General features: G+C 49.6%; 2 protein-coding genes across 2 annotated transcripts; both read right to left on the minus strand.

Annotated features, from left to right (window-relative positions):
• Positions 1–373: 373 nt before the first annotated feature.
• WDTC1 (WD and tetratricopeptide repeats 1) lies at positions 374–27,648 on the minus strand. Its single transcript, XM_071576954.1, has 16 exons — positions 27,449–27,648; positions 20,760–20,907; positions 17,907–17,990; positions 17,008–17,054; positions 15,744–15,855; positions 15,144–15,331; positions 14,158–14,340; positions 13,776–13,870; positions 12,518–12,633; positions 11,341–11,416; positions 9,754–9,850; positions 8,235–8,408; positions 4,624–4,859; positions 4,081–4,249; positions 3,491–3,683; positions 374–3,355 (listed from the first exon to the last, which is right to left on the minus strand). The coding sequence occupies exons 2-16, from the start codon at positions 20,865–20,867 to the stop codon at positions 3,158–3,160; spliced, it is 2,076 nt and encodes a 691-aa protein (XP_071433055.1). The 5' UTR covers positions 20,868–20,907; positions 27,449–27,648; the 3' UTR covers positions 374–3,157.
• Positions 26,910–27,519, minus strand: LOC139682280 (uncharacterized). The gene is made up of 2 exons (XM_071576462.1): positions 27,449–27,519; positions 26,910–27,246 (listed from the first exon to the last, which is right to left on the minus strand). Exons 1-2 carry the CDS (start codon positions 27,517–27,519, stop codon positions 26,910–26,912), a joined length of 408 nt encoding a protein of 135 aa, XP_071432563.1.
• Positions 27,649–27,674: the final 26 nt, after the last annotated feature.

Genomic DNA, 27,674 nt, shown 5'->3' on the forward strand with positions numbered 1-27,674 from the left:
GCTCTGTAGGATGTGAACATCACTCCTCCCAGTGAGCCCCAGGCAGCTGTTCCCATCCCCATCCCAGTGCTGGAGTTTTGACTCTAGACCACAGCAGGGGTGGCCTCTGCTCCCAAACCCCTCACTCCACTGACAGACCTGGGCTCCCAAACCTGGATAAACTAACTCAGCACTAACTCAGTGGCCACCACAGCTTTATAAGTTACATTTTGGGCTCCCCAGCCCCCTTCCCACTCAAGTTTTTGGAGCCTCTATTCTCCACAAAGCACAGACAACACTCAGCCCAGGCAGGCCAACCTCCACCCACCCACAGAGGAGGAAAGTAGAACAAAGCCAGAAGGATCCCCCAAACAAAATGACACCAAGAAAGGACTAGAACAAAGAATTGTTTAATCGCTTAACCCTTTCTCTTCCAGGGACCAGAGAAACAAGTTTTCTGCTCCTTCTAATGAGGGCAGTAAGTCTCGTGTGTTACCTCTACAACTGCAGGGGCAAAGTTTACGAGATGATCATCTTTAGTACTCGAAAAAAGCGAGAAGCAATGGTCACTGCAACACTAAGAGAATCCTAGAGTCTCCTAACGGAGAGCCCATTGCTAGAATACAAAAATAAAGGAGGCATCCCTGCATATCCCAGGCTAGAAAGAGTTAACCAGAAAGAGCAGGAAGAAGCTTTCCCAAAGAGGGGGTTGAAGTAAACAGCAGAGGTCAATAAAGCAACATCTTCTCCCGACTTCCCCAGCATGTTTTTTCCCTTCACCAATAAATACAAATTCCTCATTAAGAAGTGACAAGCAGGTAATCTGCCCACAACAAGGGGAAAAGGGGCTGGAGGCAGAAAGATTTTTCTCTCCCCTTCTCTCCTATTATTATTTATCTTCTTTTTTTTTTAAACCAAAGCAGCCATTAAAAACAGCAACCCACTGCAGAGGCAGGGAATCTGGTTGCTTTCACACTGCAACTGGCAGGTAAAAGAGCTGCACTGTCTTACAAGGGTAAAAAAACCAAAAAATAGCTGCCACAGCAAAAGGTGAATGGGGAGGGAGAGGTCTGTTCTCTTCAGAGCTTTCCATCTCAGTCTCTCAGTTTAAAAATCAAAGTCTGCAGACGTTGTCTACTGAAAGCTGAAAAAAAAGTTTGAGTGGGAGGAGAAGAGGGGAAAAGAAAAAAAAAGAGGATGCATCTAGTAGGAAGCCTTAAGCAAAAAAAGAAAAGGGCAGAGTGTGTCAGAAAGCCACCCAAGTGAGGAGAATTTTCTGCTGCCTCTGGGTTTTGAAGAGCAGGGACACCTGGGGTGGGGGAGTCTGTACCCCACCAAAGAGGTGAACTGAACAGTCGTGGGTTCTGCATGAAAACAAGCAGACCTGCCCTCAGGAGCAGAGTGACTTGTCCCAGGTGAGCTCTGCCTCAGTGGGAGAAGGTGGAGGGGACTCTGCCATCACAGCTTGGCAGAGCATGAGGGGAGATGGTTGTTTTGGCTCCCACAAAACCACAGTGGGCTCAGCCGCGCTCCGAGACAGAGCAGGTGACATCTGCCTGAGGGGCAGGGATGAGATCCCAGTTCTCTCTCCCTACAGGGAACACTGTCCTTGGAGAGACGCTGTGAGGCTCCCTGACCTCTCTCCCTCCTCATCTCAAAGACTGTTCTGGAAGGGAGAGGCAGCCCTTGCTCAGCCAGCACTGCGCAGCCTCGCTCAGCAATGCCTGGCAGCCAGAAACAGCCAGAGGAGGAAAAGGAGGCCTCTCATCTTTCCACAGCAGCAACAGGAAGACCAGGGATTGCACCACATGGAAGAACAGCACACACACATGCGCACACGCTCCCAGACACACACCTCACACCCCTGGGACCAAGGCTGGCATGTTCAGACCCTCAGCAGGAAGAGCTACGAGACAGCGCAGAGCGGTTCAGATCTCCAGGGGCTCTTTGGTCTTAGTTGATAGTCCTAGAAAAAAAACAACCTCTGCGGGTTCGGTTGTAGCACAGCTGTGTAGGATCTGTTGGGTATTTAGTGTTTGGCAACTGCAAGAGGGAAAAACAGGGCTGTGTGCTACATGAGAGGGGAAGGAATGGAAGTACCAGTGCTGCGTTTCTTGGTGTGCTCCTGGCTCTGCAGCCAGTCAGTGTGTGGAGAGCAGGAAGAGGAAGGAGGGTTCCTGAGAGGATCACGAATCCATCCAATGTCACACCAACAATGAGGCAAGAGAAGGCCCACTCTGGCCAAGAAAGAGCAGCTGGCTGCCCAAAAATGCTGCTTCTAACAGCTTAAAACTGCAGTTGTAACGTACACATGGTGACAATGTTCTCAGCTCCCACATGGGTGACATGGAGAGGAAAAGGTGAACACAGCTACACACGTTGGGCAACAGAGAGAGAGGCTGTGACCTGTCACTTTCCTCAGCAGCTTCAGCCACACAAGTCCTAAGCCTCTGATCCAACCTGTCCCCGCTGCTGTCACCTCCCTCCATGGGTTCATGAACCACAGGAGAAAGTACCAGAACTGGGCAAGCACATCCTGCCCTGTTAAGCTGCACATACTCAGTGCTTTCAATAATCCATCAGCTAAGACAGGGGGACAAGACAGGCAATCTCCAGTCCTCAATACAGCACAGCTACATCTGGTGAGGACGTGTCTGAGATGGAAGCCAGAAGAAAGATGTTATGGGACAAAACAGGTGTTTCATGGCCAACAACCCTAAACTGGGGGCCTCTAGACAAGCTGGTAGCACAGAGTCAAGCTTTCAGAATCACTGCAGTCAATCCATTCCATAACCCCTGCCCTAGGTTTGTATTTTATTCAGGAATTTAACACCCCCCCTGCAATGCAGGCAACATCCCCCTGTACCAGATCATAATCCCCCTGTACCAGATCATACAGCAGCTCTGGAAAAATAATCACCAGTTACACTGCTTAAAGACAACTCAAAGACCCCTGTTGGGACTAAATTCCACTAAAGGCAAACCCTGGACTGCACTGCCATGCTGTGGAGGAGGAGGAGGTGATGGTTTACAGAGACGGCCACTCCTGCCCCTGCCAGCTTGTCCTACTCTGTGCATAGTGTGAAACAGTGCAGTCATTCATCAGAGAGAGTCCAGGACCAAGGAAACTCGGTTCCCTTTCAGCCAAACAATTAGAGGAAGGAGAGGCAGTTCTGTTTTAGCTGGGCCGGCACTGGACCTGCCCTTCTGAGCTGTCTTCATCATCTGAGCCTCCGGCCCCACCACTGGTCAGTCCTGTGATCCGGTACCCCATGTTGAGCAACATCACCTCCAGAGGGTCCGCATTCATCCGCCTCTGGTTGGCTTGGGAAGCACCTTCCATGTCCACCACCACACGGCCATTGAGGGTTTCACTCTGCAAGGCATGAGGGAAGAGAACTCAGGACCAAAGAGGGGCTGTCACTGCTGCTGCCACTAGAGATCCTGGCAGGAAAAAACAGTAGGAAAGACCATGTTCCACCTCCTGACAATGAGTCTTTGTGGCTCTTACCTCTGGCCGGGGGTTCCACAGTCGGACAACGGGGTCGATGCCACTGGTGGCCAGGAAGCAGTAGCTGGGATGGGGCTGGAGACAGTTCACAATGGACTCATCTCCCTGCAGCACTCGCACGAGGTTGGTGGTTTCCTTCTCCCAGATGAAGAAGGAGCCATCGTCTGAGCCGCTGACTATGTACTGTGCATTGCTAAGGCGAGAGGAGCACAGGCTGGAGGTCTCACAGCCAGTCTCCAGCAGGCATAAGACTCTCACGTGGCTTCTGTAGCCAGCAGCCCAACACCTCTCACACTTACAGATCCAATTAAAGCTCCTGTACTGGTTCCCTTCATCCCCAGAAGTGCTGTTTTCAGTCCCAAATCCCAAACACTAACCCAACCATGTCCTCTGTGGGTCCACTACTCATCAGCTACTCGTGCAGCCACACAGGACGAGGGTTCCTGTCAACTTTTTCAACCTTCCAAACCAGTGCCTGTGTCATTTTATAAACACAGAGGGCCACACCTGAGGCTTTATCCATTAGAAAAAACCATCCTGCTGCTGCCCACACTCCTGCCCTGCATCCCTGCTGCGCTCTGCCAACATACCTGCCGAAGAAATTGGCCTCTTTGATGTCTGTGGTGGTGTTACAGTGGCCACAGTATCGGAATTTGTAGTCGTAGCTGCGCTCCCTTAGCACCATCTCGTCCTCAGAGATGGAATCCTTGCGGCCTGTGGCTCGGAGCCGGATGGGGCCACCCCCTTTCTTGTCTTCAGCTGGAAAGACAACAGATTTCCCTCATCACCATTTGGGAAGGAATGTGTGCTAAGCAAACAGCACTCCAAGAGACCCCCCACCAGCTTTAGGGAAGAGTTAAGGACTATTCCAGCAGGGAGCAGGGCTTAGAGCACCAGCTTCCTTCCAGATTATCTCCTGGCTACATCTGACTCCTTTTATCACAGTCTCTCACTCAAGAGCAAACCAGGACCAGGCGCAAGGAAGAACAGGCTCAGGCCGGTTTTTGTGCACAGTAACAATCAATCTCTCTCAGAAGTTGGAGCTTTACTTCTGAGGGGCAGTTTAAGGAGGAAAATCCTTGTCTGATCATTAGATTGCAGTGTAACCTTGAAGGAGCACATGGAGCACTCACCATTATCACTCTTGGAGAAAAGGGCTGCATTGATGTCCCTGTCCAGCGCATCGCAGGCACTGCTGTGTGCTTGTTCTGGAAACTTCCCTTTAAAGTCATCCAGACACTCCAGTGCTTCTGTCACGTACTTGAGTTCAAAGAGACAGCGGGCGAGGCGGAAATGGGCCTTCAGGTGGCATGGATTTAAGGATATGGCCTTCAAGCAGTCCCTCAGAGCATCATAATGGTCCCCATCCCTGAGGAAAAGGGAGTGGTGGATTACACAGCCCAAGCAGCATCAGCAAAACATTTTCCACTGCTGCTTCCCAGCCCTCATTTCACTCCACAGCTTGTTGTTTCCAGCTCTCTCCGCAGCAGACACCCCATGAGCTCACTAAGAGCATTTGCTGTGTCTCGGGGGCACCACCTGACCCAGCCCAGCCTCCCCAGCGCCCACAGGCAGCTCTGGGATGTGACCACACAGGGATGCCCTGCGAGCCCTGACCTGCCATTTTAAATCCGGCAGAGCAGAGCTCCCTGCTGTAACACATTTCGGGAAGTCCTTTGAAGATGGAGGATGCAGCAGCCCTCTGGCCAGGCAGCACAGGCCTCCCGTGCCAGGCAGACAGGCTCCTCACACGGCAGCTCACTCGTGCCCCTGTGTGGACACACAGCACAGCTCCTACCCACGGACACTCCGAGCCCTCAGCAAAGAGCTGCAGAACCTCCCACCACACCCCAGAGCCCTGAGGGACAAATAGCTCAAGCAGGACTTTTTTTTCCTCACCTTTATAGGAAAAAGCTCTGAGCTTTAGAAATAAGTGTTACAGCAGAGTGGTATGGGAATGGATATTTACATCCTGTCTACAGTACTGTGCTTGATTTCCCTGAGCAATGGCTGTGGGAATAAGGGGGTCCCTGCTTGGAAGCAGGAGGGACTTGTTGAGCCTTGACAGGGCTGACACTCCTGGTGTACCAGCAGCCAGCCTGAACTGCTCAGAGGCACCACAAGCTGTCCTGAGAGAGTGCCAAGGCTCCATTTGATGGATAATAATAATAATGATATTTCACACCTGTAACCTTCTTGCCCCATCCCTGGAAGTGTCCAAGGCCAGGCTGGATGGGGTTTGAGGCAACCTGATCTAGTGAGAGTTATACCTGCCCATGGCAGGGGTGGAACTGGATGATCTTTAAGGTGCTTTCCAACACAAACCACTCCAGGATTCTATGATTTTATGCACTGTCTGAAACAGTCCCAAGGGGAAGATGATGAACTGCCCTGTGCCTTTCACAGGGCAATGATTTTAGATCATGTGGAGCCTTTGTCATGGAACCATAAAATCCCAAGATGACTCAGGTTGGAAGGGGTCACTGGAGGTCATCCAGGACACCCTCTCTGTCCAGACAGGGCTCCCTTCAGCATGTTCCTCAGGTTCAGGCAGCTTCTGAGTATCTCCAGTGAGGGAGACTCCACAACCTCTCTGGGCAGCCTGTCCCAGAGCTCTGTCACCCTCACAGTAAAGAAGTTGCTCCTCGTGTTCAGGTAGAACAGGGAAGAGGTGTGCCAGTGTCTGGACTCATCAAGGGGAGCTGCAGATCTTTGGGTTACACTCCAAGGAGCAGTTAATCAGCACCACAAACATTCTGCAAACCATTCACCCTACAGCTCCCTCCTGTCTAGGGGGATATTGGCCACTGGCCAGCACAGTCAGAGGGTGAAATGCCTTGGCCATGAGATCTGCAGAGGGAACATGGCTCTTCAGGGCTGTCCTTGCAGCACTGTCTGTGCTAATTCAGGAAGCTGGACACAGCAACAGGCCACTTTTAATCAAAGAAGCAGAGGATGCAAGTTATCTGTTAGGATGACAGACTGGTGTGTCACATTTTTGGACCTGACTGTGTTATGAGCTGCTTTACCACCTTCAAACATCCTTCAGCCTCAACTACCAGTGTCAGCCCAACAGACTGGTGTGAAAATGCACACAGTGGGATGTAAAGCAGGCACTGCCTTCTCCCTTTGTTACAGGTTTGACTCAGCCTGTGCAAAACTAGAGATCAGCTCAGTACTGTCAACATGGACTGCTAAAAGCAATCCAGAGGGTGATGCAGTCAGCTTTTAGGAGAAAAATATGAAAGAACAGGCTGGAAGTGCTGCAGAGTATGAGCAGCACCTTAAGGGAGATGAGCAAGGGGAGGTTAGGAAATTACAGACCTTTCTTTTTTCTTGATCTCTCTGTTATTCAGAGAATGAGGCCAAAGCAGGACCTGCAGGGTTCTGAGGGTGGCCTGTACCTGTTCCTGCTCCAAACATCAAGAACACCTCAGAGACACACTGTGGGTCACTGCCTGCCTCTTCCTCCTGCTCAGTGACATCCCAGACACCTTCTCCATACACCAGAAGCTCTTTCTAGCAGAAAGGTGCCCCTTTTCTGCACCTAGAAGAGTTCAGCTTAGGACTATTTACATTCTACCCATTGCATGCCACAGAAACCCATTGTGTGTGTGTTTTTCACATCTTCCTGCTACCCAAAACTATGACAGGGCAGTAGCTGACACCCTGAAAGGTTCAGATCTGCCAACACCCTTCGGGAAAAACGATTCCTATAAGAAAAATGTCATTCATGAGATCACCACTCAGCTTCTGTCTTCCATTCCTTAATCCCAACCTATTGTTCCTCTCCCTCTGAACACTGAGGTCTTTTTGAGGCAGCTCCCAAATCTCTGCTATTGCAAAACAGCCAGTAGGCCAGTTACCAACAGTCACAACAAGTGCTGGCTGCTCTTTATCTTGGCAAGAGGAGAGGAGAATTCATACTGGGGATTTCAGCAGGGAGAGGAGAATGATCTCCTCACAAAGCAAATGGAGATGAAGGACCACAGCTATTTTAAATATGTTAATGGCAAGTCATGCTACTCAGTCTTACTCTGCTCAAGGGGACAGACACTAAAATAACTCAGCTGCATCTTGCAGATGCAGCTCTGGCCACTGGTCAGAGCAGACATTACCTACTGCAGAGGCTGACAGGGTGTTTTGCAACCATCAGGACAGAATCCCCTCCAGACTCCAAGGCACCAGTTGCCACCTCCCCAGATCCCTCCAAAAGGTTTGTTTCCAGTCAAGGGGAGTGTGGGTTAACTGGGGTAACACAGGAACCACCAGGCCTGAGTATCTGCAGAGGTACGTGAATAAAACAGCAACCAAACAAACCCCAGGCAGCCCTAAAACAACCTCCTGTCATGAGATGTTACACAGCACAGTCACCATTATCTCATCACTGACAGCAGACTTAGAGCCCTTCTTCAGTGCAGATCAGAACCACCCAGAAAAGGGCAAACACCCTTGGAGACACCCATCATGCTGTGACTCAGAAGAGGACTTGGGGTTTCTTTTTACACAGGGAAGGATCAAAACTTTACTCAGCATGTCAGCAGGCGAAATTATGAGCTTTATCAGCTGTGCCTGGCCATAATTTCTCCAACATATGTTGCTTGTGCTGTGCCAGAGATGCCCACCTATGGCTCAATCCAATAACCCCAACCCCATAGGAAAACCAGGTCCTTCAACAAGGTACCTGTGGTCCCTGAAGTCTGGCACCTGTGACACTGAACTCTGACACTCCCTGGCTCCTTACCACTTGCGCTTCATGTAGGCAGCAGCTCTGTTCCCATAGAGCATGGCATTGTTGGGGGCTTTCTGCACAGCTTTGCTGTAGAGCTGGATGGCCTGAGTCCACAGCTGGCATGCAAAGGCCTCATTGGCTTGCTGCTTGATCCTTTCCAGGTATGGAGGTAACTCCACTTGGGGACTGAAGGGAAAGAAGGGAGGAGCACAGGTGAGTTGCACATCCCCAACTCCAGGTAAATGTCAGCGTCGTTTAGTTCTAGCTTAGCAAGTCCCAGAGAGCATTAGTTAATACCAAAGGACTCAGGGAAAGGCAGAAGAGATCATGGACCTGAACAACCAGAATTTAGGAGGAAGGTTTCTTTTTGATCACAAAATGGTTTGGGTTTGCAGGGACCAACCCCCTGCCATGGGCAGAGACACCTTCCACTATCCCACGTCGCTCCAAGCCCCATCCAACCTGGCCTTGGACACTTCCAGGGATGGGGCAGCCACAGCTTCTCTGGGCACCTGTGCCAGGGCCTGCCCACCCTCACAGGGAAGAGTTTCCTCCTCAAGTAAAGAATTTCCTCTTAATATCCAATCTAAACCTGCCCTCTGTCACTTTCTCTGCATCAGTTTGACCATCATTTAACCATTTGTTTTTCTTTATATACAGAGACCCTCCAAACTGAGCAGTGAGTATTTTAAACATCAGACTTCACCAATACATCTTTGTTTTTACAGCACAAACAACAATTTCCAATCCTCTTTTAGCAATGTCCAACAATGCAAATTGAGTTCACCAGGCCCACGGCTCTGCAACCCCAAATTCCAGCCCCATTCCTGCTGCCGCGGTGGAGAGGCCATCTAGAGGAAAGGAGCTGAAACATTCCACAAAGGGACTTTGGTGGAACCCAGACTACCCATATATGGTATTAAGTAAGTGTCTTGACTTCGAACCATGTCTCAGGAAAAACAGTCACCAAGATGTGCTGCTGCTGCTGCTACTTCGCCCCAACTGCATTTTGTTCTTAAGGAATGAAAGGAGCAGGAATAACAGACGAGGTTCTGCATCCATTCCCACCTCACAGGCAGACTGCAGGAGCAGTGACTCCAGTGTCACTGTCCTAAGCAGTTTTTCCTGTTTCAGTTCAGTTTGCAGCAGGCAGGTGCTCTAAAAATGGCAAAGAGAAGCAAGGCAGCCTTTCCCACTCCCAACACACAGCTCCTGCAGGTCAGGAAGCAACAACCACCCACAGCACTTTGTTTCCAGGCCTGAAAAGTCATTTCTTACTTCTGTCCACTTTAATTCATCATAAGAGAGGAAAAGTCCTGGATAATTTCTCCCAGGATGCCTGATCTGGCTCCTGTTCACAGCCCAGGCACCAGAAGCCAATACAGTTCCTGGGACAGAGGCCACTTGACAATCAAGTCAAACACACCAAGAGCATTTGTACTTCACACTTTTTTGGCAGCACCTCCCCCTGGCAAGAGGAAGAGGCCAAGGCCAAGGCCATGGGACTGTGGAAGTGCAGCCATGCCCTTACCTCCCGTGTGCCCTCCCCTCGGACAAGCGGAAGCCATTGCTGTGCAGGTGGATGCCATTAGACACCCCATTGGTGGAGGTTTTTCCATTCTGCACTTCTGAAAAGGTTAGAAAAAAAGAAAAATATATATAGCCATGATACTTATCAGTGTAGATTACACAAAGCCCTATCTGCAGCTTCAGGGTTTATTATTGTGCAGCAGAGCCAAGCCAATGCCACGGCCCCATCCAGAGAACTAAAACTTCTGTGATTCTACATGTCCCACCTCCTCCAGACACCCAGATTTGATTTGCCTTCTTATATTTAGCACCAAATCTCTGCAGGGTCCTTTGCAAGGGAACTCCTGAACAGAAAGCCAGATACACAGAAAACTAAGGCCCTTGTGAAACTGCACAAGTGTTTAGTGACATTAATAGAAGTCTGCATTGTGGGTGAAGGATCATACAACTAAGCTGTTGAATACTTGATAGAACAAGGAGGTTGAGTAGAAACACTGAAGGAATCCAGTAGGTGAATTCCAGATGCTTTTTTTTTTCCTTTAATTCTTTTCTTACCTTACTGTTCAGGGAGCTGCTACAAGCTGCAGGTCATGCAGCCACATCAGCTGCCATTCCACCAGAAAATATTCAGCTTAAACTTTACAAACTGCATTTACATTGCAGCTGGGAGTGCTCCTGCAGTCACTTCAGCCTGGGGACACTGTCCAACCAGCCTGCTGGGCTGCTCAGACACTTCAGTGTGCATGCACAGGACTTTGTCCTGGTAACACCTTTTCCCAGCCTTTCCCTGAACCTTCTGTGCCCAGCAGGGAGTGTTTGGTGCAGCTGCACCTCTCTGAGCCTCTCCCAGTGCTGTCCTGCCATTCCCAGTGTGACTTCACCAGCTGCCCCAGCACAGATCACCCGCCCACACACACAGATAGCAGAGAAAGGCAGGGCAGATATTTGCCACCAGCAGGTGAGTGTTTGATTGAGGCCTAAGGTGACTACACAGGTCACACAGGGAAGGGGTGGGCAGGTAACACTCCCTGCCAAGCTCAGGAATATCCTGCAGCCATTCCCTGCTTGCTGCCTGTGCTACCAGAGCACAGGACCAGGAACAAAAAGGCTTTTGGATGTAATTACTGGTCAAATAAATAACTCTTTGGTTGTAGGAGGGATATTAGTGCCAGGTCAGTTTGTTAAGACTAGGGAAGATTGCTCTGTCTCTTTGTAACAGGTGTGTAAGGGGGTAACAGTATCCTACATTTTACTAATAATAATTTTTCAAAAAATAAAACAATACAGCTCTCCCACACCTGTCCAGGAACCTTCCCCCTTAGCTGGAGGCAGAATACCAGGGCCTCAACCACTTACAACTTAATCCTCATGCACAGCTTTAAGCATTCTCCTTAATTCACACACACAGTCACCTCTCCACAGGTCACTTCTCCCCCACAGACACATTTTCTCCCTCTTTAGAAGGGTTTTAGAACTCAAGGTATGAACTGAACTGCAGAAACAGCCCAGCAACAGCTTCATTTTCCTCCTGCACCCTGAAAATGCCTTCAGTGTGTCTTCCACTCCCTTTGTGACAGATCACACTTACCCCCTGAAGTGTGGCACTTCTTTGGGAGGAGGAAAGTGTATGGTCGCTGTTTGTATGTCAGATCAAACAAATAGACCTAAGGAAAGGAAGAAAGGGAATGAGACAAAAAAGTCAGCAAAATAGAGATGCACAAGTCACAAAAATAAAACAGGGCCAGATGGGTGTATGGTTCCATGCTTGTGTTTGCTGTCTCCAGTTTCCTAACTGGGAATCTGGTTTGTAGATGGGGATGGCAGCAGTAACAGTGCTGTGTTCCATTCCAGTACTGGGTTCAGAAAGAATAATGCTCAGAAACAGGAGGCTGGTCTCACTCCAGAGCCTTCCCCACACCCACAGAACTTAAAAGATGATCTGACCACTGACCAACCTGCTCAGAAAGCCTCAACTCCAATAAGGTATTTTAATTAACACAGTGATCATGAAGAAACCAAACATTCACTGGCAGGAAAGAGGAGGTACACTAAACCCAGGGAGGAGTGTCTCCAAGATGAAACCAAGATTCCCTGAGAAACTCCCAAGGCAGTCCTGGGAAATCCTAATTTCCAGCTGTACTGGGACAGCAATGGATAGCCCAGATCAGACCTACCATTCACCTTCTCAGCACCTTCTCTTACAGGGAATGAGAACACGTGTGAGAAAGACCTGCAAAGGACAACCACAGTGCAACCTGCCCAGTAGCAAAGTTCTGCTTAATCCACGCTGATTAATGCTGTCAGGAGGATTTTCTCATTTCACTGATAGGCTTTACAGAAGATCCATGAATATCACCCAGAGCTTAAAATTAAAGCAATCAATATTCCAGGTGAAGGCCTTTACTCCTCCAAGTCCTTTAGTCACTACATTCCATTACAGAAGCAGTTCAATGTTTCAAGAATGAGTTATGAAACCTCTTCTAGGTCAGCAAAGGTCAGTTCCAGAATTCTTTTAGTTTTTTTCCTCTTCCAGAGAGTGAAATGTGAATTGGAAAACCAGAACAAAGTGTGGTTCAAGTTTGGTCAGTGACAGCATAACAAATAAACCCTTAATCCCAAGCATTTAGTCTGAATTAATCAGAAAGCATTTTAAAATCAATCATATTACCCAGAGAGAAGTTGCTGTACCTGTTTTCAAGAGCACACAACAATGTGCAATGACCTCACATCTGAAGATTTCTGCCAAACTTGAACTGTCTCCTTACCTGCTCCCCTCCCATGTTGACCAAGAGCTCGGTGCCATCAGGACTGAAGGTGACATACGTGGCCACCAGAACCCTCAGCCTGTTGTTGTAGTCTGGAAGCTTCACTGGAAGGTGCCCTGTGGAGAGGAGAAGTCCATAATTATTGGCTTAACTCGGAACTGCTGTCTTTGTCCTACCCCAGCTGCTGCCTTTTACAAAGCCTTGGAGCACCCAGTTCCTACTGTTTACTGGATCCTTCCATCAGCCACCAAAACATGCAGGTGCTTTTTCAGACCTTCCAGGTATCAATGCCCCATTCCTGGAAGTCCTCCAGGCCAGGCTGGACAGGGCTTGGAGCAACCTGGGCTAGTGGAAGGTGTCCCTGCCCATTGCAGGGGTGGAATGAGTTGGGCTTTAAAGTCCCCTCCAACCCAAACCATCCTCTGATTTTAACTTTGCAGGGCCACCTCCATACGAAGACAAGGATTGTAACCACCTTGTTAACATCAAGCCTACATAACCCAGCAAATCTCAGTTTTAGGGATTGACTAGGATTTGGCTTCTGTGATTTGTGGCCATCTGCAAATACCTCCATCTTCAACCCTCTAATCAGGTTTCCTTAATAAAGCCCTCAGCACAACCAAACCAAAGCTCCTCAATATTCAGCTCACACACAGGTTCTGTAGCTCAGACAGCAGATGTGTTGCATGACCAATTCAGGGGACCTGAGGAATCCTCTAGTGGGATTCATCAGAAGCAGGACTGTCAAAACTGGTCTGCTGAACGTGCTGGTCTGAGGTATTTTTAAAAAAATGAACATTTTTTGGGGAAAAAAAAGATAGGAAATAACAAGAACTGGAGAAGGATGTCATGTAGATTGCTCAGACACTGCATCACTGACTCTTCATCTGCAGGGTGAGACAAGTCATTTCTCTCCTGTGCCAACAAGACTTTGAACAGCAGCTTTGCTGGGACCAGTTCCAGGAAAGCCTATAGAGCCCAGGTTATCCAATCCTTGACATTCCAGTAAAAGTGACAAAAAGACATTTATGCTGGACAAGAAGCAGCAAGGGCAGCTCACCCCCCCCAGCACTGCAAGATCAGGGAACTGAGCAAGAATCCACAGCATGGAAGTGAAATAAACTGCAATTCCATGGAACATCCCGTGGAAGAACTCCTCCAAGAACAGGTTTCGTGTGTGATGGGTAGAACTCTGCTTCTTCAGGCATTAAAGTCCCACCAGTCCCTGCCAGTGTCACCCCAGTACAGGTGTCCATACCTGCCACATAGTACTGTGCTGCACCGTCCGGGAGGGGCTTCTGCCGGTCACAGAACGTGTGAACTCCAGCTGAAGGGCTCTGCTTCATGCTTTTTCTAGCCAGAAAGAACAACAGCTTTATTATAACCATCTGCTGGAAGCCTGATCCACACTGACACTTCTTGTCCCCCCACAAGGACAAGACCCACCAAGCCATGGGGTCACCAGGATCACCTCACCCCAGTGTGTTCAGAGACCAAAAAGGCTTTGGGTGATAGAAAAAAAAAAAGAGTAAAACTTCACAGAAACAGGTGAGGGAACCCTGCAAGTGTCCCCCTTCCCCAGAGAGCCTTGACCAGATTTCTGCAGCTCACACATGCCCAGCAGAGCCAGGTGCTGTTACCTGTGGTTGTGGATCATGCGGATGTCGTAGAGCCGCACGAAGGGCCCGCTGGCCCCCACTGCCAGGTAGTTGTTGTCCTGGGGGTTCACTGTGAGGCATTTGGCCTCCACCAGCTGCCCGCAGTACTCAGTCAGGTCTATGAGGACCTCGGAGCGTTTGCTGTTCTCCCGCAGATCGTACTGTCTGTAAGGGAGGGGAGTCAGGCTGAGCATTGTGGGAGAACAGAAGCAGCAACAAGAGAGCCATGGAATGTCCTGGGTTGGAAGGGACCCACAGGACCATCCAAGTCCAACTCCTGGCCCTGCACAGACACCTCAACAATCCCACCCTGTCCCTGGTAGCCTTGGGGCCGTGATCACTGCCCTGGGGAGCCTGTTCAGTGCCCCTCTGGGGGAAGAACCTTTTGGTATTTTTCCTTGGTGACCAAACTGAAGAGCACTCAAAGCAGCACATCAACACTGCTCAGCAGTGACCTACAATTCATTATCCGTGATGAGATGACACCAAGGACATTAACAACAGTTGTTTGTGTCACAGGTTACTGGAAGCATCTCAGTTTCATACACACTAAGCCTCATATCAGGATAACCATTAAAATCAGCTCTATAATGTGCACAGATTTATTCAAGGTCCAAAATTAAACTCCAAGTCATGACCTCACAAGCAGTAGCTGGTAGGAAAAGTGAAACAGACTGTCATAGTAACAACACTCATTTAGGACTCTCAGTGACTCTGGAGAAAAATGTGCAGTGTTGTGTCTCCCCTCCCTGTGACATGGCTATTCCTTTCCTGGCCTCCCTTTTCAGCAGAGCAAAAGGGAGGAGATGAGGAGAGTATTTATCAGATTTTACAAGATAATTTTTTTCCAGTTTTAGGAAAGGGAGACATGAGCTTAAGCTCTGTAGGAGAGAGACAACCTTTCTCCAGATCTGTGCACAGCACACACTTTGAGGAACCCTGAAACCAAACCAACTGGAATTCTATACCTGATCAACCCATCTTCCGCTGCACTCCAGAAGGTGTTTGGCCACATGGGAGCTGTGGCAATCCTCTTCACTCTGTTGGTGTGATCTCCAAACATGTGCACTGTCTCCTTGACAGTCAAGTCATGGACGTGCACCTTGGAATCCGCAGCTCCTGTGATGAGGATCCGATCCCCCGAATGCGGCAAGAACTGTGGGACAGAGATGTGACACTCAGACTGGAGAAGCACTGGGAATGCTCACATGGACATCACTGGGCTGTCCTGGCAGTCACAGAGCAGGAACTGCCCCATGAACATGGAATAACCCACATTATCACCTGCACTACACACACCAGTCACCAGTTACAGCAGGACACACAACAGTCTCTTCAATCACACATCCCAATTTACTGCAACCACTTTGAATTCAGAGAGAATAAGCCTGGGATCTGCATAAACCAAGTGCACTATTAGATCTCATCCATTTTTTTCCTATAATTAAAAATATTAAATTACTTGGGAGGGAAAACTGCTTGCAGGAAGATATTTCCCAGCAAGGATTTATTCTCCTGCTGTTTAGGCTGCTGATTTTGTTAGTTGTTCATTTCTTCTAACCACATACCTTGACAGAAAAGATGTTTGCAGTGTGTCCTGTGTGCATAGAAAGGAGTTTCTTGTGGTGCAGAGGATCCCAGACAATGGTGTGCTGGTCATCAGAGCCAGAGGCCAACAAGCTGAAGAAAACAGAAGAGAAATATGCACCATGTATTGTTTTGTTCTGAGCCGTGACCAATTTCATGTAGTTGTTTGACCACAGACATCCATTAAGTTAATTCAGCCCTAAGCAGCCCATTTCCTCTCTCTTTCCTCAGCAACGTGCTCCCCATGCACTCATCCATTCAGCCAGGTCAAGGAGCTAAACCAGCCCAACAGCAGCTCCACTGAAAACAGCGAGTGGTTTGCGTTGGTTCAGCTCGTTGAACCACCTCACACGGATCCCGATGGCACAGGGGAAAACAACCAAGTGCAGGGCCCTCCATTTGCCTTGTTATCCTGGCTGTGTTAACTGCTCCACATCATCCCTGAAGCCAAGCCAAGGCATTCATTCTCAGGCTCTGGATGTGCCCAAGCAGTCCCAGGGCTCATGGAGGGAACCACAAATTGCTTTAAAAGTAAAAAGTCATTGCAAGGTGTTGTTGGCCCAGCACATCCATCTGCATCTGAACCAAACAGAACTGGACATCTGCAACTCTCAGCTGCTTTAAACTTACTTCCTTGTAGCCAAATCTCTTTCAAGCACATGAAATTTTCACTGGGAAATAATTCTGAAGAGTATTAGAAAGCAACCCTTGGAAGTTCTAAGAGGCATGTTCAGAAATACACACTCTTCCTTCCATCCACTCATTTCTCATGCAGAAAGTCTTTATTCCAGTTGGCTAATGGAAATGCTCTTTAGTTTCCCTCTAAAATTGCAGAGGGGTAAATTCTCCACCTCTCTCCCTTAGATATTTGTCCCCCAGCAGCAGCTTTGAACAGCATGGTGAAGGGGGTGGGGAAATGTCACCACCAGCTGGGCAAATCCTAAAGATCCATTATAATCCATAATACCACTTAAGAGAAGAGAAGCAGCCTTCAATCTCCACTTCTTAGTCTGACCATTTCCCTTCTGAACTGACTAAAGGGGCATTTCTAATAATATCCAGATATATTTAACAAAATAAAGCTTCTTTTTGAAGCGTGAGCTCTACTACAGCTAAAACTTTGAGCTTGAGCTACACTTTACTAGAAATGGGAAGCAGCTGCTTATGATAAGATGACCTACATCCTACTCTTGGGAGAACCTGGGCTTATGGGTTTGTTGATCCCAAATCAAGCCACATACTTACTCTCCTTTTTCATTCCATTCTAGACAGTTGACACACCCAGAGTGACCCTGAGGGAAGGGAAAAAAAAGGAAGATGGAATTACACAAACTTCAGATTTATCAAGCAAAGCTGTTCTAAGGCAAGGACACAGCAAGCTCCCCACAAATAATAATTTGTTCCAATACAAGCAGGTTTTTAATTTCTTTTATTGTAACCCTGCAAAAAGCCCCCACCCACATGGCAGATAAGTACCTCCAGAAAAGTCAGACATGCTATAGCAGTTGGGGTAGAAAAGGCAAAGTTAAAACAAATGAGAAAAGGTAGTGTTGAATAAAATGGCAGTTTATTCTCGGAGGCTACAGCTGAAATCCTGCTGTACACAGGGAAAGGTGACTTTGCTTCCAAAGCCCGTGGCAAGGCTGACAAATTACAGGTACAGGTTCCCTGGGAACACAAGGAAAAGGCACTTCTGATAGCTCTGTTAGGAGCACCTTGCTGCTGGGTGACTACATCATCCATCTTCATCCAAATTAACCATCACTGTAGCGAGAAGGGGGAGAGCATTGACACCATTTGATTTGGGAGATGCAGCTGAAAAGGGGGACAAAACAACTCTTTCCTCCCCCAAATAATCTTTAAGATCTGACATACTAAGCTGTGTCAAGAGTGCAAAACAACAACCTGTTCTTTTGGGAACACTTTAGGCATTAGAGCTGAGTGTGTTGAAGAGCTGACAACTGGCTCTCTTGCAGGTGCATCAGGTAAGCACAAAAAGCTCACACAAACTCTCACTGAGCTATTCCTGGCTCTAATGCAGTTTGGGGGGTAAGAAAATCAGTATCTATATCACAAAAGAGAATTTCATCCACTTCCTGCAGTGGGGAAGCAGCTGGTTTGCTGTCTGGGCACTGCCCACTCACCTGCAGCTCTGCCTCCAGGCCCAGGCGGCGGATGAAGGGGTCGGTGACATGGTAGTGCCGCTCGAAGCCCAGCGCTCCCCTCTCCTGCACGGGGCAAAAAGCACCACACTGAGTACAGCAAGCAAAGCACTCCTGGCCCCCTTCAAGAGATCATTCATAGAATCATAGAATGGATTGGGTTGGAAAAGACCTCTGAGATCATCAAGTCCAACCCTTGGTCCAACTCCAGTCCCTTTACCAGATCATGGCACTCAGTGCCACGGCCAAGCTCAGGTTAAAAACCTCCAGGGATGGGGAATCCACCCCCTCTCTGGGCAGCCCATTCCAATGCCTGAGCACTCTCTCTGCAAAGAATTTGTTTCTGAGATCCAACTTCAATTTCCCCTGGCAGAGCTTGAGCCCATCGTGCCCCCTTGTCCTGTTGCTGAGTGCCTGGGAGAAGAGACCAACCCCCACCTGGCCAGAACTTCCCTTCAGGCAGTTCCAGACAGTGCTGAGGTCACCTCTGAGCCTCCTCTTCTCCAGGCTAAACACCCCCAGCTCCCTCAGCCTCTAAAGTGTAAAATTCCTGAAGTTTAAAAACCAAGCAGGGACTTTGCCATGTTATCAGGGTGTCCATAACATCAGGGAGCTCTGCTGCACTAGGGAGACAAGGAATCAGTGAGTCATGGAATGCTTTGGGTTGGAAGGGATCATCCTGTTCCACCCCCTGCCATGGGCAGGGACACTTTCCATTAACCCAGGTTGCTCCAAGCCCCATCCAACCTGCTCTTGGACACTTTCAGAGATAGGGCAGCCACAGCTTCTGTAACCAATTTGTGCCAGGGCCTCACCACCCTCACAGGGAATGATTTCTCCTCAATATCCCATCTAATCCTGCCCTCCTTCAGCCTAAGGCCATTCCCCCTTGTCCTATCACTCCGTGCCCTTGTGACAAGTCCCTCCTCAGCCTTCTAAGCCATCATTTGAACATCTTGAGGTAGGCAGATCATAATCTTTGTCCTGAATTGATTTAAAATGATGTTTATCTCAGTGCCAGGCTCAGCTGGGGAGGCAAGGCCAGGTCTGAGAGCCCCACACTGGCAGAGTAAATTGTCTGCTTTGGGCCTGAAACAGAACACATGGAAGAGCTTGAGAATGTCTAATTATCCCCTGGTGATGACTTCATGAGGAACTCAGTCCTGAGGGCAGCAGTACTGACCAGAGCTGCTCAGGAAAACTCTGCCATTACAGAGCCTGTCCTGAGGCACCAGCATGGGGCAAAGTACCAGGAATGTGCTTGGATAACTTCCTTTGGGATGGGTTATTTCCTCAGCCACAGAGCAGGACCTTGGAGCTGCAGCACCACAGCACAGGCTGTTCTACAGGGAACAGCTGCCACAGAACTGCGTCAGTACAAATGAAGGTGAAGAAAAGCAGGACAGTTGTTTCCCCTGTGATCTCACAGATGCATTAGCAGATGGCTCCAATGAAAGAAGGCCAACTGCAGAGGCAGGGATGAAGGGTAGGGAATGCAAGGCAGATTTTGGGTGGAACAGCCAAGGAGATTCCTTCCTAGGACCTGCCCCAGCCTTGGTCCCATCCCATCCCACGCTCAACTTAAACCTTCGTTATCGACATTTAGAGATGGGAACACCAATGTCAAAATTACACTGATCATGCTCAAAAATCACACTGTGGGGCTCAAAAATATCACACTGATGGGACTTTGAACACATCAGCAGTCCCAGAGCAGGCACACAGAACTGCTGGATTCCTTTCCCAGCCCGGCATTCAGTAATGAACTCCACACACCAAAAGCTATTTGAAGAGCCAGACATAAAAGGGTTGGAGGGAAAACAAACCAGCCTTTTTGTAGGAGCTTCCATGACAAACTTCAAACCCCTTGATGTATTTCTGTGGAGAGCATTCCTAAGGCACTGCTAGGCCCAGTGCAAGGTGCTGCAGGTAGAATTCCTGTGCTGCTGCAGCCTCAGTGGCTTTGTGAGGGCTGTGGGGTGGGATTTTGCTTTCCCTACAAGGAACTGTCAGACTTAGCAACCTTCCCAAGGTCACACATCAAAGTCTGACAGAGCAGACAGTGTGAGACAGTTCCAGGCTAAGGCTCTAACCACAGAACCAGCCTCTCCTTGTTAGGGCAGCAAAATAAATCTCTGCACATGGATTAAATTACAAGCCTATAACACAAAGTTTGGTACCAAACTGCAAAGTGAGCACTTCCAGTTCCTTATTCTGGCTACCCACAGACCCCTTTCCTGAATGCTGATTACCAGCAGAGCTGCAAATGATTTCAAGCCTCTGAGTCCAAGTAATAATTGCCTATTGTGTCTGCTGCAGCCAGTCCTTTCACGTTGATATTCCACAAATGCAGCCATCAGACGACTGATCCAACCACTGCAGAAGCTTTTTCCCTACACAAAGGAGGCAACACAGCACTCTCTAAAGAAAAGGAGACAGAGAGAGGCTGTGACAGAGATCATTAGCTTTACTACAGTCAGAAATACCTCTGATGGCAAGATCACAGGGGAAGAACACAGAGAGGAGAGGGGGAAGCTGGCTGAGGGGCCTTTGTGGTGCCCAAGCACAAGCAGCTGTATTCCTCTCAAAAGGAACAGACCTGCTGATGTCAAACTAGCACAGGGAGAGCAACTGAATTCCTGCCATGCCACACTTCACCCCAGCTCTTCATTAAGGACAGTGACAGGTCCTGTGTGTTTGTTCTCTCAAGCTTCTCACTGAGCTTATCAATAAGAGACCTTTCCCAAAGTAAAGGCAACACCATGAGTGTTTCCCAATCCTGCACAAAGACTGATCCCTCCATCTCCCTCCACCCAACACGTGGCTCACACGTACCTTGATCTGTCTGTGGATGATGTCTCTGGTAATGTTGGCTTTTGCCATCTTCTTGCAATGGGGCAGAGGAAAAGAAGCTATGGGAAGAGCTGCTGTGCCTCCAAGCATTCCAGCCGAGCCAGGATCCACACTGAGGGCATTCAGTTACCTGCAGGACAGCACAGGGGGGGACACAGGCAGGCACACAACATATTAGCCCATTCAGGCAATGTCAAGCTTTATTTTCCAAAACTAGCAGTGGGTAAGAACTGTAAAGATGGGTATAAAGGCTCCTGAAGAAACTCTAGGAAGGAACAGGCTAAGACTGAACAATGTCTGACTTCAGGCTTGTGGAGAAATTCACAATGAGTAGAATTCCAGGACTAAATCACCCTGGAAAACCCATATTTCTATGGCAGCAGACACACTGCAAGCCCAGGGCAGAGTCCTGTCCAACAGTTTCCCTCCAACTATTCCATGTCCACTCATGTCCAATGCCATTTTCCCAATGTCTACAGTCAACAAGACTCATATTGTGAATAAACACAATTGATGGGTTTGGCCACCTCTTCTCTCTCATTGACTACATTTAATTATCAGCAAAACCAAATTAAAACAACCAAAAGGGTATAAACATTCCTAGAAATCACAACAGCCAACCCTGAGGTCATGCTATAAATGAACACCCAATTACCTCAGCAATAGGAAAGGAGTGACCAATTAAAGTTGAATTTCCAGGAAAAATCACAAGTTTTAGCAATTTTAATGAAGTTTAATGCATTAATCTAAATAACTAAAACCACATAGAATTAGCTACACCTGCTAAAAAACATTCAAATTGCAGAGTGATGGTCACAACCCTGCTCTGGACAGGCTGCCTGGAAAGGGACCAGTCAGTTCCTGAAAGGTGCTGTAATTCTCCTCATTTCCACACCACAGGCTGCCCCATTTTGATATTTCTACAGTCCTCTTCTCAAAAAGAATAAAATTTTAAACACACATTTTGTCCTATTTAACCTGCTAGTTTCAAACTCTCTTTAAAAACATTCCCAAGCAGAACAAGCCAAAATTTTCCTCTTCTACAAGAGGAAATGCTGATTCATTGAAACAAGAACATGCCACAGAAAAGCAGCAACACAACAGTTCTGACAAACCCTCTCTGATTCTCTGCTGGTTCATCTGCCAGGCCCCTGCCACATGAGGGACAGGGACAGGGACACCTTCCACCAGCCCAGGGTGCTTCAAGCCCTGTCCAGCCTGGCCTTGGACACTTCCAGGGATGGAGCAGCCACAGCTTCCCTTGGAATGGAAACAACTGCCCTCGGGAACAGCTCCCAAGGGCAGGAAGGGGAGGAACCAGCACCTGGCACAAGGGCAGGTGGGTCCTGCTGACTCTGCAGCTCGCAGGGAAACTCTGAGAAGTTTCTCAGCTACTTCCCTTCACTTCAAGAAAGACCCTGAAGGGCTGGAGTGTGTCCAGGGAAGGGAAGGGAGTTGGGGGGGGGGGGGGGGGCTCAGCCTGGAGAAAAGGAGGCTCAGGGGGGATTTTCTCTTTCTCTGCAATCCCTGCCAGGATGGGGAGCAGAGGGGGGGGCAGGCTCTGCCCCAGGAACAGGGACAGGAGGAGAGGGAACGGCCTCAGGCTGGGCCAGGGGAGGGGCAGGTGGGACATCAGGAGGAATTTCTTCATGGAAAGGGTTGCTGAACATCGGAAGGGGTTCCTCAGGGAGGTGGCAGAGTCCTTATCCCTGGAGGTGTCCAAGGAATGACTGGCCATGGCACTCAGTGCTCTGGGCTGGGTGATAAAGTGAGGATCAAGCACAGGGTGGGCTCTGTGGGCTGGGAGGGCTTTTCCAGCCTCGGTGATTCTGGGATTCTGTGAAACACAGGGAGGCAGGACAAACCCCAGTGTGGAGACACCCCTGAGTGCTGAGCTCACAGGGAGAGGGAGCTCTGCTGACTCACAGGGCAGCTCCAGCTCTGCACAGACCACACGTGCAGATGGATCTGCCATCTCTCTCCTGGTTTCTCCAGACACTTTTCCAGCTAACAAGCCCCTGCCTGTCCTTCTCCTGGGCTGCATCCCTGCAGATTGGCCTCCTTAGACAAGTCCTCCAGAATGCACCACTGTTTTCTCCATCCATAGCTGGAACAGGGCAGAGACCACAATCCTGTGATATCTCAGCATTTCACCCCTCAGGTGAGGGACCTCACCCTACAAAATTCAGGATATTCTTACCTCTAAGACTATAACCCAAAGTTCCACTCCTTCTCCTCCCTGGGAATTTTAACCACCCCAGCCATCCTCTCTCACCCAGCCCTTCTCCACAGGAACCTGTAACCAGTGGCAGTTAAACAACTTTTTCCATGGAAATAAATGATCCATTAACCCAGAGCACATTCTCAAGAGACACAAGGGGACAACACTCCAGCAGATCTCAGCATCTCAGTCTTGTCTGCACCTTTCCACCCTTCCTAGTGCTCCCTGCAGCATTCCCAGACTCTGCCCAGTCTCCTCTCCAAGCAGCTTCCAGCTTTCTCCTCTCCTTCCCTTCCAAGTCTTCCTCTTTGAGAGCAGTTTAATTTTGAGCTTAGGCCTCCAAAAGGACCCCCCATGCCAGGGCCAGGCAGGATGTCACCTCCCAGCTGACAAAAACCCCACTGCTCTCTCTCTCAAGAGCCCTGGAAATAATTTTTGTCACATTTTCTCTGTCTAGTTATGGCTGATTTCCAATTAGCTGCTTTTTCTCCAAACAGCACCAAACGACCTCAAGGACACACATGGAAAAATGCATGTTCCCACACCAAGAAGCCAGTTTAGAGCTAAATAAAGCACTGCAAAACCATTAATACACTATAAATCCACTGTATGAACAGCATGCTCAGACAGAAGGAAGAACCAAACCTCCCAAATCTACCACTCCATAAGGGAGACTCAAATTCCTGGGTTTTTTTCAACAGTCTCCTTTGTCCCAGCATTTTCTCCCTTCTGGAACTCTGACACGCACAATGACCAGGGATACAATGCACAGGAGCTGGTTATTTCTGGGAGTGTTTTTAGGATTACAGATGTGTTGTGGAGCTTTCCACAGGTCACTGTCAGCTGTGGGAACTCAAGAGGTGACAACTATTCCATTGTCCAGGAGATCAACACAACTTTATTCCTTAAAAGATACAGGTCAGGAAAACCATCCCAGAAAACAGCCCTTTGGGTGACAGGCTTGGGAAAAGCCACATCCAAACAGGAATGCAGGAGCCTGAGGTGTCTGTTTCCCAGAAAGGGCTTGGTTTGGCAACTGGGTGTTGTAGAATGCTCAAAGGTCTCCCAGAATATGTGTCTGTGCTTGGCCAAAAAGACTCCAAGAGCCCTTCTTGCTTTCACACGTTGCTGTTTTGTGTTGCTCGACAGGTATTCCACACCTACAAAGGCTTTGGAAACCTTTAAATTATCACAAAACCACAGACAAAGAATTAACAAGTCCCAAATTCTCATTCTGGGTCAGATACTGAGCATTTGTCACAACTGGTCACAATCCCCAGGCTCCCATTCAACATGAATAGTTACCTCATTATTGATTATTAACTAACTATCTAAATAAATAATAACTTGATTAAAGAAATATTAAGTGCTGTTAACACTAAAGACCATTGACCCCCCCACTGTACAGGTAGATCCACTCTCCAGTTACAAACTGACTCTGGAATGAACAAAACCCCCCAAATTTATAGGTCTCCTGGAAAATATACATAATTTGACAAAAATAAACTGTGTCTCCCAATTTCTCAGCCACATCAAGGTTTCCAAACATGAGGCCCCTTCAAAGAGCCTTTGTCACCACCACAGGCACAGAAATTGGTAAAGGATGGTCCTGTTTTGGCAAAACCACTGTGCAAATTCTGTTCTACCCCATCCTTGCAGTGCTCTGGATTTTAACTAACCTTGCACAACCAGCTCAGGGTGGAATGAGAGCATTAAGTCCCAGAGACAAGGACAATTTAGGATAAATCTGCACTATTTCTATCAGGGATGACTCCACAGCAGCTTCACTTTGGCTACACATAAGAGATGATCCCATCCCATCCCTCCCCATCCCTGGAAGTGTCCAAGGCCAGGAGCAACCTGGGATAGAGGAAGGAGTCTCTGCCACTGGAACAAGATGACCTTTAAGGTCCCTTCCAACTGAAACCATTGCATGATTCTGTCATTGTGACCTTTTTGAGTCATTTATTAGGTGACACTGGAGCAAATCACCCTTCAACTCCAGTCAAGGACAACCTTCCCTCATCCCTCACTGCTCCAAACCTGTCCAGACACCCCAGACAGGAATAAAAACTCAGGATGTAGTTACAGCTACAGCATCATCCACAGCAACAGCCTCTTCTCAAGCTGCTCCCTGGGGCACACAGAGGACCTGCAGTTCCCTCCTGGCCTCTCCTGCTCCTGCAACACAAAACTCCAGAGGCACCAAAAGAACTTTCGCAACACTTGGCCTTTAAATCCACAGTCAAAAATTAACAAGCCACAGATCTCTGCAGGCTGAGGGCTCCAAACCTGGCAGGCTGTTTGCACTGACAGCAGTTTAAAAGCCCCTCAAGCTCCTGGGAAAATACACTTCCAGAGGGTGCTCCAGGGCATGGGGAGGAAGGGGAGTAACAGGATCCCAATTTTCCTGAAACACGCCCTTGAAGTCTGGAAAAAGAACCATGACTTTGGTAATGTAGATAATTCCATTGATTTAATACCAAATGATCCCAATGCAGCTCGGATTGGGGGGATTGCTCCTTTGCTGGATTGTGTTTCCCTCTCATGGACCCACCTGGACACCCCCACAGCAACACCCTGACACAGACATGCCCTCCAGACGGGGGTCAGAGCCCCAGCCTGGGCACCTGCACCCTTTGGAAAAGCTCCATCCACCCCAAGAAACTCCTCAGAGCAGCAGCACTCCTGCAAACAGCGGATTTAAACAAGTCCAAGTTTCTCAAGGTCACTGGGAATAGCAGCACTGTGCACACCACCAGCCCTGCAGATACACAGCTCATCCCAAGGGAACATTCCTGAGACCCTTCCCTTCAGCAGCTCCAAATTATTTCACCCCCAGGACCCACCTCAGGCACCTTCTTTATCCTCACAACTGATTTCCCTGCCCTCTTTACCTTGACTTCCCAAGAGGTCGCAGATCAAATTAAAATACATGTAGAGAGGTACATTTTTTTTTAAGAAACCTGGAAAATTAAGAGGGAATGACCTGGTTAGCAGAAAACACCTTGTTAAAAGAAGGTTTTGCCCCAGCTGAAGGAGTACCCAGGAGCAGCAGTGGCTCCTCAGGATGGATGAACATGGAATGTGGAGCCAGTGAGGTGCAGAGGTGGGATCTGAGCCCTGACAGACCCAGCACAAGGGGACAGTCAGGGAATCCCTGACAGCCCAGAGCCACACAGTGCTTCCAGCTTAGCCCTCCAGCTGGAATTCTGCCTCTTCCCTTCATCCCCCAGCTCACACATCCATGGGAAGAACAAGGAGACGCCAGACAACACAAGCAACACCCCAGTGCCCAGACCCACAGCCCAGCGGCTCCAGGATTGAGTTTAACTGGCAGAGGAGGAAAGGTTGATCCCCTCTCCAAGGAAAAGGGGTGCAGGACACTCAGCAGGGGCAGGGAAAGGTTCTGTGAAGGCTTTAATATGGGGATGGTGAGCAGAGGAGGAGCAGGGCAGGGAAAAGGAACAGGAAGGTGAGGAGAGAGCAATGTCAGGTGTGGGAGGGGGAAAGGGAAGCCAAAAAGCAGGGGCTGCACCTGGCAGGGGATGCAGGACTGGAGGGAAGAGGGGCTTGGTTAGAGGGGGAAGGCAGGGAGATGGTATTGGGAAAATGGGAATGAGGGGCTGGGGAAACAGGGACTGGATAAAGGAGGGGTTCTTATAGGGATGGAGTCAGGCTGCTGGCAAAGAGAAGGGGGATAATGCCGGGGGGGGATAAGGGGGCACCTGACAGAGCCCGAGGGAAACTGATGGGAAAGAGAGGGGTGGGGGGAACAGGAATGGGAGGTAAGAAGGGACAGCTGAGAGGGAAGGGGGTGTAGGGGGTGGCTGACAAGGATGGGGGCACAGATGACAGATACGAGGGCGCAGGGGGTGTAGTGGTCAGGAAAAGGGGAACGGGGGGATAGCTCAGAGGGAAGAGGGTACAGGGTGGGTAGAAGCGGGCACAGGGGGCAGAGCTGACTGGGAAAGGGGTGGGGGGCAGCTGACAGGGGAAGGGGGCACAGGGGATGCAGTGGACAGGGAAGGGGGAAGAGGGGGATAGCTCAGAGGGAAGCGGGCACAGGGCGGGTAGAAGCGGGCACAGGGAGGGTAGCAGCGGGCACAGGGCGGGTAGAAGCGGGCACAGGGCGGGTAGAAGCGGGCACAGGGCGGGTAGCAGCGGGCACAGGGCGGGTAGAAGCGGGCACAGGGCGGGTAGAAGCGGGCACAGGGCGGGTAGAAGCGGGCACAGGGGCAGAGCTGACTGGGAAAGGGGTAGGGGGCGGCTGACAGGAAAAGGGGGCACGGCGGAGATGTCCCTGACTGGGACGGAGACACAGCTGACAGAGAAGGGGTAAGGGGCGGGTGTAGCTCAGAGGAAAGGGGGGCACAGGAGTGTGGCTGACAGGGAAGGGGGCACGGGGTGGGGTGGGGGCGCGGCTGGCAGGGCGGAGGGGGCCCGTTACCTGTCAGGCCTCCCGCTGGCGGGCGCGGCGGGCAGTGGCGGTGGCAGTGCCCGCGGCGAGGCTCCATCCATGCGGGGTGAGGCGGGACGCAGCGCAGGGGCAGCCGGAGGGCCCCCGGCCGCGCCCCCCGCCCCCGGCCCTGTTTACCCGGCCCAGCTGTCCGGGGCTCCGCTGCGCCCCCCGCCGCCGCGCACCGCGCATGCGCCACGCCAACTGCGCAACCGCC

This window comes from Pithys albifrons, chromosome 24 (genome assembly GCF_047495875.1).
Source record: "Pithys albifrons albifrons isolate INPA30051 chromosome 24, PitAlb_v1, whole genome shotgun sequence".
In the NCBI taxonomy this organism is placed as follows: domain Eukaryota; kingdom Metazoa; phylum Chordata; class Aves; order Passeriformes; family Thamnophilidae; genus Pithys; species Pithys albifrons.